Source organism: Rhinoderma darwinii, chromosome 9 (assembly GCF_050947455.1).
Source record: "Rhinoderma darwinii isolate aRhiDar2 chromosome 9, aRhiDar2.hap1, whole genome shotgun sequence".
Classification (NCBI taxonomy): domain Eukaryota; kingdom Metazoa; phylum Chordata; class Amphibia; order Anura; family Rhinodermatidae; genus Rhinoderma; species Rhinoderma darwinii.
In genome coordinates this window covers 7332555-7345926 of record NC_134695.1, presented here as the reverse complement: position 1 = coordinate 7345926, position 13372 = coordinate 7332555, and the positions used below count along the sequence as shown (strand labels likewise).

Genomic DNA, 13372 nt, shown 5'->3' with positions numbered 1-13372 from the left:
TTTCAATGTACAGCACACGGACGAGTATTTTGCTCGTCTGAATGAGCCCTTAAGCAGAGGTCAACTGTCCACATGCAGCATTAAGCAGTCCAATGGGGAGATTTATTAAGACCGGTGTTTCATACGCCAGTCCTAATAAACAATTAGTTAGAGTATGATGCGGCACATTTATTATGAGGCAAACGCATCTCAAATGTGTCACATCTTTCGACAGGCAGTGCGCCGTAATTGTGGTGTAACGACCACGGCCAAACGCTCGGGGACTCCAGTACTGCTGCCGACGTCATTGTCGATTTAGTACAGAATTTTAAATTAAAAGTACATTAGTAAGTTACTTCGTTTCACATAAATATATTATTGCAATGCAATTTTTGGTCCCCGGATAACCCCTTTTAAGGTCTTTTCCTTGAAGGGGTTAAATCCGGTTTTCAACATTTAAAAAATAAAAAGTTATTTTTTAAATGAAAATATTCTAGTAATTACTATGGCCACTAGAACAGTCACTAAAATCACATCTGTTTTGTGAAACTCTATATTGTATAGACTGGGGACGTTATTTCATTATCATTAGAAGGTGGGCAGGTTAATGACCGCTCTATTGTACTGCTGGAAAACTAGAAAATGTAGGATAGTAAGGCACCATGCACACGACCGTGATCCGTACTTACGGCCATGCTCCCATTATAAAGTATGGGAGCACGGTCCGTAAAATAAAAAAAATAGGACATGTCCTGTTTTGTTCGGAACGTTTCTACGGGACGGACACCTTCCCGTCGGCCATAGAAATGAATGGGTCCTGTAATTACGGACCGGAATTACGGCCAATTTTATGGTCGTGTGCATGGGGCCACACAGATAAGAGAATGTTTGCAGCTCCCGTCACTCTCTGGTCGAGGGGGAAATACTCCATCACTTCCTGGAGACTGTAAGATCCCATGGAGCAACATTGGCATGGCCAACAGCCAATCTCTTCGGCACAGCTGTCAATTTGCTCGTTAATGGCCGTGCTTTGTTGTGGATAAAACAGCTGTTTACCTGCAAAAATGTGAAGCCATAAATGTTGTATTCATAATGGCCGCACGATTTTAGCCACTTTACCAGCAACACCGCACAGCCATTAACAAGCAATTTGGCAGCTGTGCCGTACAGGGTGCCAGGCTCGCTCCTTGCGACCTTCCACTAATAGCCCATTGACTGTCGTCACTGCAGCTGCCATAAAGCACGCACACCCTGCTGCACGGTCTATACAGACAATACAGGACGTGTGTGCCTCTAATATGGCCACCCTCAAGGAAGTTTAAAAACACACAAACACATACACACTGTACTGTGCAAAAGTTTTAGGCAGTTGTGGAAAAATGCAGCAAAGTAAGAATGCTTTCAAAAATAGAAGTGTTAATAGTTTTTATTAATCAAGTAACAAAATAGAAGAAAAATCTAAATCAAACCAATATTTGGTGTGACCACCCTCTGCCTTCTAAACAGCATCAATTCTTCTAGTTACACTTGCGCAAATTCAGGGATTATCAACACTTCTATTTTTGAAAGAATTCTTACCTTGCAGCATTTTTTCGCAACGACCTAAATCTTTACATTGATATGCTATAGTCGCTTTTAGAAACGCGCGTTATAGTCTGCGGTATATTGCTCGCCAGGAGGTTTCTCTTGGTGGTGTGCTGTGTTCCCTCAAGGAATACGCTGAAAACGAGAGTGTACGTGATCTACCACAACCTGGACGACCCAGAGAGACCACAAAACCGGAGGACAATTTTATCAGAGCGTGTTCCAAACGGGACAAATATAAAACAGCTAGTCTGATCCTTGCTGCTCTGATGGAAACGAGGAAGAAAAGCGTTTCAATCGCGATTGTCAAACACCACCAGTGGCTTAAAGGGATGTGTTGCAGCCTGAAAACCATTGCTTAGGGACATTAATAAAAATCTAAAGTGTCATGGATTCTAAATGCTACCACAACATCCTGGTGTGCCATGTCATCCTTTCAGCACCCATCTTATTGGTTGTGGTTTCACACTACAGCAAGACAACCACCTAAAATATACCTCCTGTCTATTCAGTCAAAAGAACGACAACCGGTACTGAAGAACATGGTTTGGCCACCACAGAGTGCAATCCAAACAAACTCCTTTGGGATCATCTGAATAGATGTGTTCGAGATGTGCAAGTTACTAGCCAAAATCACCTTGGAGAGTTACTACAAAAGAAGCGGGCTGCAATCAAAGCTGAAAACTTAGACAAGTTGACCGGCAGAATGCCCCACGTTTGTACTGCTGTGATTGCTGCCAAGGGTGGATACTTTGATGAGAGAAAAATTTAAGGAATTCAAGGCTCAATTCATTTGTAAACATTGTTCATGAGAACAAAATAGATTTACCTAAATTCATATTCATCACAAACTAGCTTCTTTTGTTTATTTCCCCCCAAAAATCCATGATTGGGAACATAAAGCTCTGGTCATTGAGTTGCACTGACCAGGGCCCTCATCATTGTACAAGCTAGCTGTGACCATTAGTTAAAAGGTGACTAAGCCCCGCCCACTTCCCCAAAATCTCTAGTTTCAGCAGTGATGTCACTGCGGATACCAGCCGCACTCCAGCTGATTATGGAGGCTGGAAGAAGAGGGCTCCTACTTTGTCTGCAAGATTTCTGCACAGATGCTTGTCTAGCTTGCTGAAAGTCTTGCAGGAATATCTGTAGAGGACATTGTATGTATTATTTTAAAAAAAAATCTTTTTCAAGTTTTAATGTCTTTAAAAGGGGGAATGTTATACATTTTCCGGTCCCTTGTCCAGGTTTAGAAGAGTAACAAGGGACACAGGATGCCCATTGTTCTGATCGGTTGTGGTCACTCATACAGTTCACAGCTGCATTTACAATTCTGCAAGCGTCAGAGTTTAAAAACTTACCAGCAATTTTTGCTGGTGACTTGCCTTCTGGGAAGTATCCTCTTTCCACCAAGCACTGTACAATAATGAGATGTGACAACAACCTTGACAGCTATTTCTAAGGACATCAAGCAGACTTGTGAATGTATCTGTGGGCGATAATACAAGCTGTTTCTCAGGATCAGGCATGCGTCAGAAACTGACAAAAATCTCCTAATATATATCCCCCATAGTGTGTATCCATCATATAGAATCAGAAAACATTTCACCGAACCAAACAAATATAACGACTTTCCTAGGCCAGATGATAGCCAGCAGTTCTGTCAAAAAAAATGTAGTCAGAAAAACAACCGACTGATCCAACAAAAATAACACAATAAAACTTAACTTTTTCTTTGTTAATTATGATAAAAAAGGAAGGCAGTTATGTTTTGAAAAGAGGGAGGGTCAAAAATGCTATGGGGACAATCAACTGGCCCTGTTAAACCCTACCAGGTCAACATGCCTAATCAGAGCAACACCCCATCTCTAGCAGCGGCCCCGACCGCCAACATATACCCCAAACACCCTGTTAATGGCCTAGCCAATTAATGGTTACGTAAATAAATGGGGTCTCTAGAAGGCTAGAACCCGCTGTGCGTTTTCTGAGAACCGTAGTATTGAGCCCCCTGCTCTATTGAGTCTAATCAGTACATCCAGGGAGCAGAGTTCACTCCTGTTTTGTTCAAAAGTAAACCCGAGGCCCATATGATTGTTTAGTTCTACCATAAAGAAATGAAAGGAGTCCCCTGGCCCAGACCATATGATGAGGATGTCATCTATCTAGTGTGTGATGTAATCCTGGTACTGGGCTAGGGGTTCCAAGAAAACAAGGGTATACTCCCACCAGAGAAGGAACACGTTAGCATAGGTAGGTGCCACAGGGCTCCCTATAGCGGTGTCCCTGAGCTGATGAGAGACCCGTGAGTCACACAGGAAGTAGTTTTATGTGAGGACGAAATTGAGAACTGTAATATATACATTTCTACTTTTTAAGTAGTACTGCACAGCTTCCAACCCATATTGATGTGGGATGGATCTATACAGGGCCTCCACATCTACAAAAACTGAAGGATATCTGGCTATGCAGTATAGATCTGTAGTGTCCCTGATGAATGTGGCACAAAGGGGGACAAGAGCTGATCCAAATATATCCCCAAACTTTGGGTCAGATTGTTAACCCCTTAGACAATAGGATGACATTTTTGTGGCTGGCAACCCTTATGGATCTTAGGAAGTCCATAAAAACGTGCCACCTGTATGCGTGAGGGATAGAGGAATGCAAATTCTCGCTCAATCAATCAATCAATCAATCAATCAATCAATCGCTTTTTCTACTGTAGAGCTACATCAAGTATCTTCTTGAGATCTTTTTGATACGTGACTATACGGTCAATATTTAGAATATTGTATCCTTCTCAGTCTGAAAGGATTATCAAACACATGGAGCGAAATTGTGACACCCGTGGCCGTGGACCGTCGGGATTACTCACCCCCTGACGGTCCTTAGCCATGGATCAGTGAGTGCTGGCACGTATCTCCTCCTCTGGAGACGCCAGCGCTCACTTCCGCTTCACTCTGCTGTGTTCCGTAGGGTGCGCGCGCACCTGAAAAGTATGTAAAATTAGCCCATGATCACCCTGGACTATAAGGAGGGCCCTGCCCCTCCGTCATTGCCTGAGCGTTGTTGTGTTTACCCATGTTAGTCTTTGCAAATGGTCCCTTAGTGTTTTCCAGTTCCCAGTGTTCCCATACCTGCTACCTGCATCCCGTGCTATCTTGTTCCTGTGCCATAGAGAGTTGGAGTCGTGTTGCACCGTATTCTACGCCTGCTGTGTTACACCACGCCCATTGTCTGCCTGCTGCAAAGGTCCCATCCGAGCCCAAACATCGCTCCGGTCTGAATTTCCACAGGTACCCTTATTCGAACTAGACATTGACTTGCTATCCTGTTGGCCAGCTGCTATCCCACTACGGCGGTACAGCCTAGTGGGTCCACACACCCATCGTGACAGACATGCCTGGTGGTCCAGTACAACCAGGTTTCCCCCTTTAATACCGCACTGCTGTTTTTTGTTATTCACATTTGATCTGTTGGTATGGCACTAATTCTCACTGTGTCTGTACCCCACCTATTTCCTTAAACATTAATTGGCTAGGTCATTAACAGGGTGTTTAGTGTATAGGTTGAAGGTCGGGCCACCACCCCTTGAGTAGGGGCGTCGCTTCAATTAGGCAGGGTGACCTGGTAGGGTCAGTTGATTGTCCCCACAGCATTTATTGACGCCCACTCTTTCAAAGGATAGTTTCCTTCCTTTTTATCATAATTAACGAAGTTAAAATTGCGTTTTATTTTAAATTTTAGTTGGATCTGTCATTTTTTTCTGTGACTAAACATATAGTATTAGAGCAACATACAACATAAGAAAAGACTGTATTTACATTGTATGATTCTCAGTTACAAAGTTCTAGGTTTCATCTCTCATTGACACTGCACCCACACACTTCATTCAATTGGATCAGCTAATATTTATCCTGCTTCTTTAATGGTGGTCTTTTACTGCACTTATACCCTACAACAGGGGTCTCAAACTCGGCTGGGTAAGGGGGCCACATATAGAAAAAATGGGAAGTTGACGGGCCCCATTACTTTCAAATTTGATATAATACAAAATTATTATTGGTAATCAATTTGTTATTTGAACTACTAACACACTATATTACTATAATACTAAATCACTGTAATAATACCGCTAGGTTTAAAATGAGAGATTTTTCCACGTGTTTATTTCAACAATCCAGTTTTACAGTTTAAGTGTCGCTAAATGCAGTCCGGCGGCTCAGTTGGCAGCGTTTGGCAGAAACACGTCAAAATTGGGCAGCCCCTTTTTAGATAGTGCCACAGAGCCCTCTATAGATACTGCCAGTGCCCTCTGTAGATAATGCCACAATGCCCTCTGTAGATAATGCCACAATGCCCTCTGAAGATAATGCCACAGTGCCCTATATAGATAATGTAACACACCCCTAGATAATGGCACAGTGTCTGAGTCCCGGAGCAGAGACTATACTAGCGCTCTGCATGGGACTCCGGCTCTGGGGAAGCCCCGAACATCGCTGTCCCTATGTGGACGGCGATGTCAGGGAATTCCACAGAGTTATGTACCAGCGGCTGTGTCCCGGGGGCCGCAGATGACAGCCCCAGGGGCCGCATGCGGTTCGCGTGCTTGAGACCCCTGCCCTACAACATGGAGTAGATAAAGTACTGCAAGCTTTAAAGGGACACAATCTTTAAAACATTTTTATTTTATTTTAATACTGCCTGGTATGAGTATCGTGCACCCGCATGACTTCACTGCTGAAACCAAAAGAGCTAGGAAAGGGGCAGGGCTTAGTCCCCATTGACTATAAGGGTATGTTCACACGCCCTATTTACGGACGTAATTCAGGTGTTTTTCGCCTGGAATTACGGCCGAAAAAATGGCTCCAAACATCTGCCTATTGAATTTAATGGGCCTTACGGTGTTCTGTGCAGGCGGGCTTTTTTTTTTTTACGAGCCGCTGTCAAAAGACGGCGCGTAAAAAGACGGCCACCTCAAAGAAGTGCATGTCACTTCTTGGGACGTAATTGGAGCCGTTTTTCATTGACTCCATTGAAAAACAGCTCCAATTACGTCCGTAATGGACGCCGCGAAAAACGCGTGTATTTGCAAAAACGTCTGAAATTCAGCTGTTTTCGCCTGAAAACAGGGTATGTTCACATGCAAACGTAAAATATACGTCTGAAATTACGGAGCTAAGTGTAGGAACACATTAGGTGGATAAACTGCGTAAAACTACACAGCGTATCCGCCCTAGAACCTGCAGGTAATTCGGTCTGAAAAACCGCACTAAATTGTAGTGTCGTTTTTCAGACGACATGTCTGCTGCGTAAATTCTGCAGAAATAACACAAAAAAATACTTTATACTTACCTCGGCTGTAGTCATGGCGACCCTTCCCGCTCTTCTGAGTGCAGCCCGGCCTCCTAGAATGACGCTGTAGTCTATGTGACCGCTGTCGCCTTTGATTGGATGCAGCATTCACATAGGATGAAACATCATCTTAGGCCGGGCTGCGCTCAGAAGAGAGGATCGCATCACTAGGACTATGGCAGGGATAAAGTATGAGCTTTTTTATTTGTTTCAAATAAACAATACCTTTTTTTTTCATTCGTGATTTTTGTGGTGGAATCGCAGTGTTTCCGCCACAAAAGTCGCAACACATGGCTCTTTGTTGTGGGTTATACCTCCCTATTGAATACAATGGGAGAAACCCGCAACAAAGAGAGCAGCGATTCCGCAGCATAAATTGACATGATGCGAATTAAAAAAACGAACTGTAGGACAATTTCTGAACATTTTTTTCAGCCGATATTTTCTGGTAGCAAGGCTGAGATTTGTTCAAATCCCACCAACACTGCAGGGACACCTCCAAGGCAAGAAGTACAGCAGGAAAAGGTGAGTTTTACCGGTTAAGCCTCATGCACACGACCGTATTTTTGTCCATCCGTAAATACGGGTCCTTGGTCGACCCGTATTGCACCAGTATTTACGGACCCGTGCCCGTAAATACGGGTCCGGTGTCACCCGTATTTACGGGCACGTTTTTGGCTGCAAAATTGCTCTGCACTAATCGGCAGCCCTTCTCTCTATCAGTGCAGGATATAGAGAAGGGGCAGCCCTTTCCGTAATAAAAGTAAAAGAAATTCATACTTACCCAGCCGTTGTCTTGGTGACGCGTCCCTCTCTTGACATCCAGTCCGACCTCCCTGGATGACGCGGCAGTCCATGTGACCGCTGCAGCCAGTCTTTTTTTTTTTTACAGCTTTATCTATATTGTGATCGGTAGCCACTGTCCAGGGTGCTGAAACAGTTACTGCCGATCGTTTAACTCTTTCAGCACCCTGGACAGTGACTATTTACCGACGTTGCCTAGCAACGCTCCCGTAATTCTGGGTGCACACACGTAGTCACCCGTAATTACGGGAGCCCCATAGACTTCTATGGTTTGCCCGTGCCATAATTACATCCTGAAATAGGACATGTTCTATCTTTTTCAACGGCACGGGCACCTTCCCGTAAGCATATGGGGAGGTACCCGTGGCCAATAGACGTCTATGGGCCCATAATTACGGGAGTTTTTATGGTCGTGTGCATGGGGCCTTAGTTGTTTTTAATTCCTGTGTGTTATGTTGTGTAGGGCAACTGTGGTGCTAATTTTTTAGAGCATTATGTGTAAAAATTGTAGAAAAATATTTTCCTGCCATTTAAAAATAATGCAAGTTACCCATCTTTCCCAGGTTCCTAAAAGGCAAATCAATTTTGGGGCAATACTGCTCTGACACATTGGGGGAATTTACACCATACGCCAGTCTTAAACAGAAGCCCGCTGGCAAAATATACACTAAATTTATTAAAAGGTGCACGCCTCTAAATAAATTGGGTGCATCTTTGAGCCGACGTAGATCTCCACAAATTTCTGAATTATAGTAAATCTATCGGGGCTGCGGGTCCCTCCAACCCCCTAAGCCCCACCCACTTATATTTAAAAAAAAAGGCAAGAGCAACATAACAAATTTAAAAAATACACACATTTTTTGCGCAAAACAGGTGTACGCTATAATTTTCAACTTTTTTTCCACCAGAAAACTGGCGCAATCTGCTTGATAAATCTCCCTTCTTGTGTGCATCTATGAAATACTATCAGGGCAACATAACCTGTGGTCTCAACTGCAGCTCCACAGTGTTTGTGTTTAGGTTCCTGGGAAAGTTGGGTGACATGTTGATCTAACTACATGGGTGGGGCGGGGGATTTATTGCTGAGAGAGCTAAAGAACAACATTCGCAAAGACGTAATAGAGGCCACACTTGGTAAATACATTGTGTACATACTACATGCTATATACATACATAAAGCCTTAGGGCAAGAGGGTATACTACATTTGGTCTCCAGCATAACTAATTGGTTGTTACTAAGCTTTCCAAAATCTTGAAGTCTGCTTAATTACGCAGTGATATAGTAAAGCGGGACTTATCACGGCATAATTAGGTAGCTTTGCCTTTCCGGAGTTATGGAAAGCTGGATGGCTCTCCTTGTAGAACCGACCACTCCCGCCCTGATTTACTGGCGTAAATACGGCTCCTTGGTCACACGTATTCGACCCGTATTGCACAAGTATTTACGGACCCGTGCCAGTAAATACGGGTCCGATGTCACCAGTATTCCACCCGTATTTACGGGCACGTTTTCGCTGCAAAATTGAACTGCAGTAATCGGCAGCCCTTCTCTCTATCAGTGCAGGATAGAGAGAAGGGACAGCCCTTTCCGTAATAAAAGTAAAAGAAATTCATACTTACCCGGCCGTTGTCTTGGTGACGCGTCCCTCTCTTGACATCCAGTCCAACCTCCCTGGATGACGCAGACCATGTGACCGCTGCAGCCTTTGATTGGCTGCAGCGGTCACATGGTCTGAAACGTCATCCCGGGAGGCTGGACTGGAGGAAGAAGCAGGGAGTTCTGGGTAAGTATGAACTTCTATGTTTTTTACAGGTTGATCTATATTGTGATCGTTAGTCACTGTTCAGGGTGCTGAAAGAGTTACTGCCGATCAGTTAACTCTTTCAGCACCCTGGAAGTGACTATCCCGACGTCGCCTAGCAACGCTCCCGTAATTACGAGTGCTGACACACGTAGTCACCCGTAATTACGGGAGCTCCATAGACTTCTATGGGCCTGCCTGTGGCGTTATTACGGCCTGAAATAGGACATGTTCTATATTTTGTAACGGCACGGGCACCTTCCCGTAAGCATACGGGGAAGTACCCGTGGCCAATAGATGTCTATGGGCAATTACAGGCGTTTCTACGTTTGTGTGCATGGGGCCTTAGTGTGTGTGTATATATATATATATATATATATATATCTTGGGACAATAGTATATTGTTTGAGTAATCTGTACGATGGCTTCTGCCACAAAAACACCTTCTACTTAACCACTGAAAGTCAGAGAGCTTGAGTGAGGTGGTGCCACTATGTGTGAATTACTGCTACAACTGGTAACTAAAAGATTCCTACCAACAAAATGCCTTGGCCCTGTACAGACAAAAAAAAACAACAAAAAAAAAAACGTAGCAGCCTAAACTCTGCCCCCTCCTAAACTTCCCAACATACGTGCACTAGAATTAGAGGGAGAAAAACATGGCTGCCTCCTAAAAGAAGAATACACTGCTTTGCTATTTTATTTTTCAAGCTTTGAAATTAAGATATCGGACTGAACCAGAGCAATAAAATGTGTCAGGTTTTATTTGTTGTTCTTTTTTTCTTAGTTTGGATTTTATGTTTCGTGCTCCTTCAAGAAGCCAGTGGGACTTTTTCCCCATAGCCAGGCAATAATAACTTCCATAGACACGAATAAAAAACAAAGCAGAAAGTATACACCAGAAGCACATTTCTAGGCGCACCAACTACTTGGCTTTGGGATTTGACAAGCCCTGAACATAAACCTCCATTTATAATATCCTTTGTCCTTTAAATGATAAGTAAAAGTCATGCCAATTTGCTGACCATTAAGATGCAATGGAAAACTTTCCAGGTGTGAGATTTACTTTTAGCAAATTTACAGATTTTTTCCATTATATTGTCTAGACTAGATACATTGGGGAATCAGACGAATCAGCAAACCGGGGAAAGGATTTGCTCGGCTCTAGTAATAAGATCTGAATGGCAGCTCCTTCTAATATTGCGTTTCTTTGCAGTTTTTCTGTTACATAGTTTCCATTGTTCAGAAAGGATTGAGTTTTTTCTGCTCATAAGTAAACAATTAAAACAACAGCTGTAAACTTTAAAAGTTACTTACAGAAACCAGGCAAACATGCAAAACTGGCAGACTATTACAGAATTACCTGCCACGTGCTCCTCACTTCCAGCAAGTGTCTGAGCATCAACGCATAAGTGCGCATCCCAGCTACCAATGATGACCTCCTTCTCACAAGGAGTCCAGTTGAGGGAATAGGGGTGCTTCTGGCGTATGTGTCGCTTGATGGTGCTGAGTTTTAAAGTGGCCAGAGAACTGCCGCAAACCATACATATCATACTATGGGAGCAGGCATTGAAGTCCATCAAATACTCTAGTCTCCAGTGATTATGGTAGTAACGCCTGTGGTCTTTTCCAGGGATTCGGCTATTTCCTGGCCGGGAAGCCCTTTCTTCATAGACCTCTTGCCCTACTACTCCTCCGACGTTGTTTCGCCCCTCACTACTACTATCTGGGGAACTCCAATCAAAAGAGGCAGAACCTGGGAAAAGCCCACCAGGAAATGAATCAGACGGATCTGGATACATGTCATCTATTGAGCTTGTATAACTTGTATCTAAAATAATAATAAAAATAAATAAAAAAACAAAAACAAAAAAACAGGTGGTTAAATTGAGAGACCACAACAGACAAAAGTTATCTCTACAAAGAAGAAAAATAATCCTGTTTTGAAGGGAAACTTCATGCTGCTCTCTCTGATAAAGAAGTGACAGCGGGGTGTTACTTAGGTGTGAATGTACTGTAGTTTTGGAGAACTTACAGTTTAATCGTTGCAGTGTGACGTGAAGACCTGCCGCTCCCACCGTCTCCCTCGCGCTGAATGACCGCTTTTTCTCTAATAGGGTATGTTCACACCGGGTGGATACGCTGCGTAAAAGCACGCAGCGTATCCGCCCTCATGATATTCCGGCCGAAAAACCACACTAAATTGTTAATTTTGCGACGGAATTGCAGCTTTTTTGGCGCAAAATTAACAATTTAGTGTGGTTACTTAACAATTAGCAAAATCTGAGATTTGTTGTGGGTTTAACCTGCCCATTCAATTCAATAGAGAAAACCCGCAACACAAAACCAGCGATTCCACAGCATAAATTGAAGAAAGTTTTTTCTGCAGGTTTTTTCCGCAGCTCGTGGATGAGATTTGTTCAAATTTCATCCACGCTGTTACTACTGTGTTACACTGCAGATTTTCCACAATGAAATCCATTACAGAAAATCTGCAGTATTTACGCTACGTGTGAACCTACCCTTACCACGCACAGAAATAAGCGGCTGGATGGTGGGGGGGAGCAGCAGATTATGACAACACCGGAATTCTTCCGCACAATACTCGCATTGCGCTGCTACTGTAAGGCTGGGTTTACACTGAATTTTTTGCAGGAGGAAAATCTGCCTCAAAATTTCGTTTGGAAGTTTGAGGCAGACTCGCCTCTGCCTGCACGCCGTTTTTCGCCTGCGGCCAGATGTCAATGGGAGGTCAGAAGCTTAAACACCCGAAGATAGGGCATGTCCCTTCTTTTTCCCTCGAGCCGGTTTTTCCGCTCGCGGGGAAAAAACGCCTCCGCCTCCCAATGAAATCGGCGCGTTTTCCACGTAAAAAAAACTCTGTGAACTCCCCCTTAAATTGTAAGTTATTCAAAACGACAGTACATTCACACATAGGTGACAGACCCCTGAAATCAGTGTGTCTGTCACTACTTTATGCTGCCGTCAGACAGGGCAACATAAAGTCGCAGATAGGTAGCCTTTAAAGGGGTTTTTGAGTAACAGAAGATCGCACATAAGTCAATTATCCAAAAGCTAATAACTTACTAATATACATCTTGCTTCCCAATGCAGCACTTTTGTGAGATCATATCTATGTGTTGATCTCAGACTCTCTGCACTGTGAGCAGCACTCCCCCTCCCCTTTTGTGACCATAGTGCACAAGTGGACTGGCCTTATCTACTGCTCTCTTTGCAAGGGGGAGGGGGTACTTGCAGAGGGAGCAGGAGATAAGACAAGCCCAAAGTGCAGAGAGACTATAGGTGGCCATGCACTTACAATAGCTGTCGGACGACAGCTATTCCTAACCAACTCTCCATACACATGCACCCTTGTTCTGCTGAATGTGCATGTTTTTTTCTTCAATGGAGTGTTTTTTCCTCGAGAACAAAAGGATCGAGCATTGAAATTCAACATATCCGATCCTTCTTGAGGGAGGCCCCCCTACACAATAGATGATTGGCGGGTGAGGCCAAAATTAATCTAATGTGTACGGGGGCCTTCAAGCGACAGGTTACAAGTTGAGGAACTACCAAACTTCCGGCAACGAGGAAGTGAGATATGATCTCAGAAAAGCACTGCTGATCTCACAGGACAGGTGACAAATGTCTGATTGCTGGGAGCCCCATCACTGGCACCAACACTAGAACGGGTCTATGGGACTGACTGAAAAAACTGAGCTCTGTACTCTGTCTTTTCTGTTAGTCCCAAAGTCTTTGAATGGAGCGGAGGTCGTGGTGCCACGCCATTCAAAGTTCTCCTCACTAAAGTCGTGGAGGTCCCAGCAGTGGGGCCCCCAGTGATCAGACAT

The 13372-nt window shown here is 43.8% G+C and overlaps 1 protein-coding gene across 3 annotated transcripts in view; it reads right to left on the bottom strand.

Moving 5' to 3' along the window:
• The window catches only part of ZFTA (zinc finger translocation associated), a 108561-nt gene that overhangs the window by 37844 nt on the left and 57345 nt on the right, over positions 1 to 13372 (bottom strand). For 2 of the 3 annotated variants that reach the window (XM_075837208.1, XM_075837206.1), the window contains exon 2: positions 10885 to 11352. The exons of the other annotated variant lie outside the window; for it this stretch is intronic. In XM_075837208.1, the coding sequence (XP_075693323.1) occupies positions 10885 to 11352 (468 nt within the window). The remainder of the gene's footprint in view (positions 1 to 10884; positions 11353 to 13372) is intronic. 3 annotated transcript variants of the gene reach the window in all.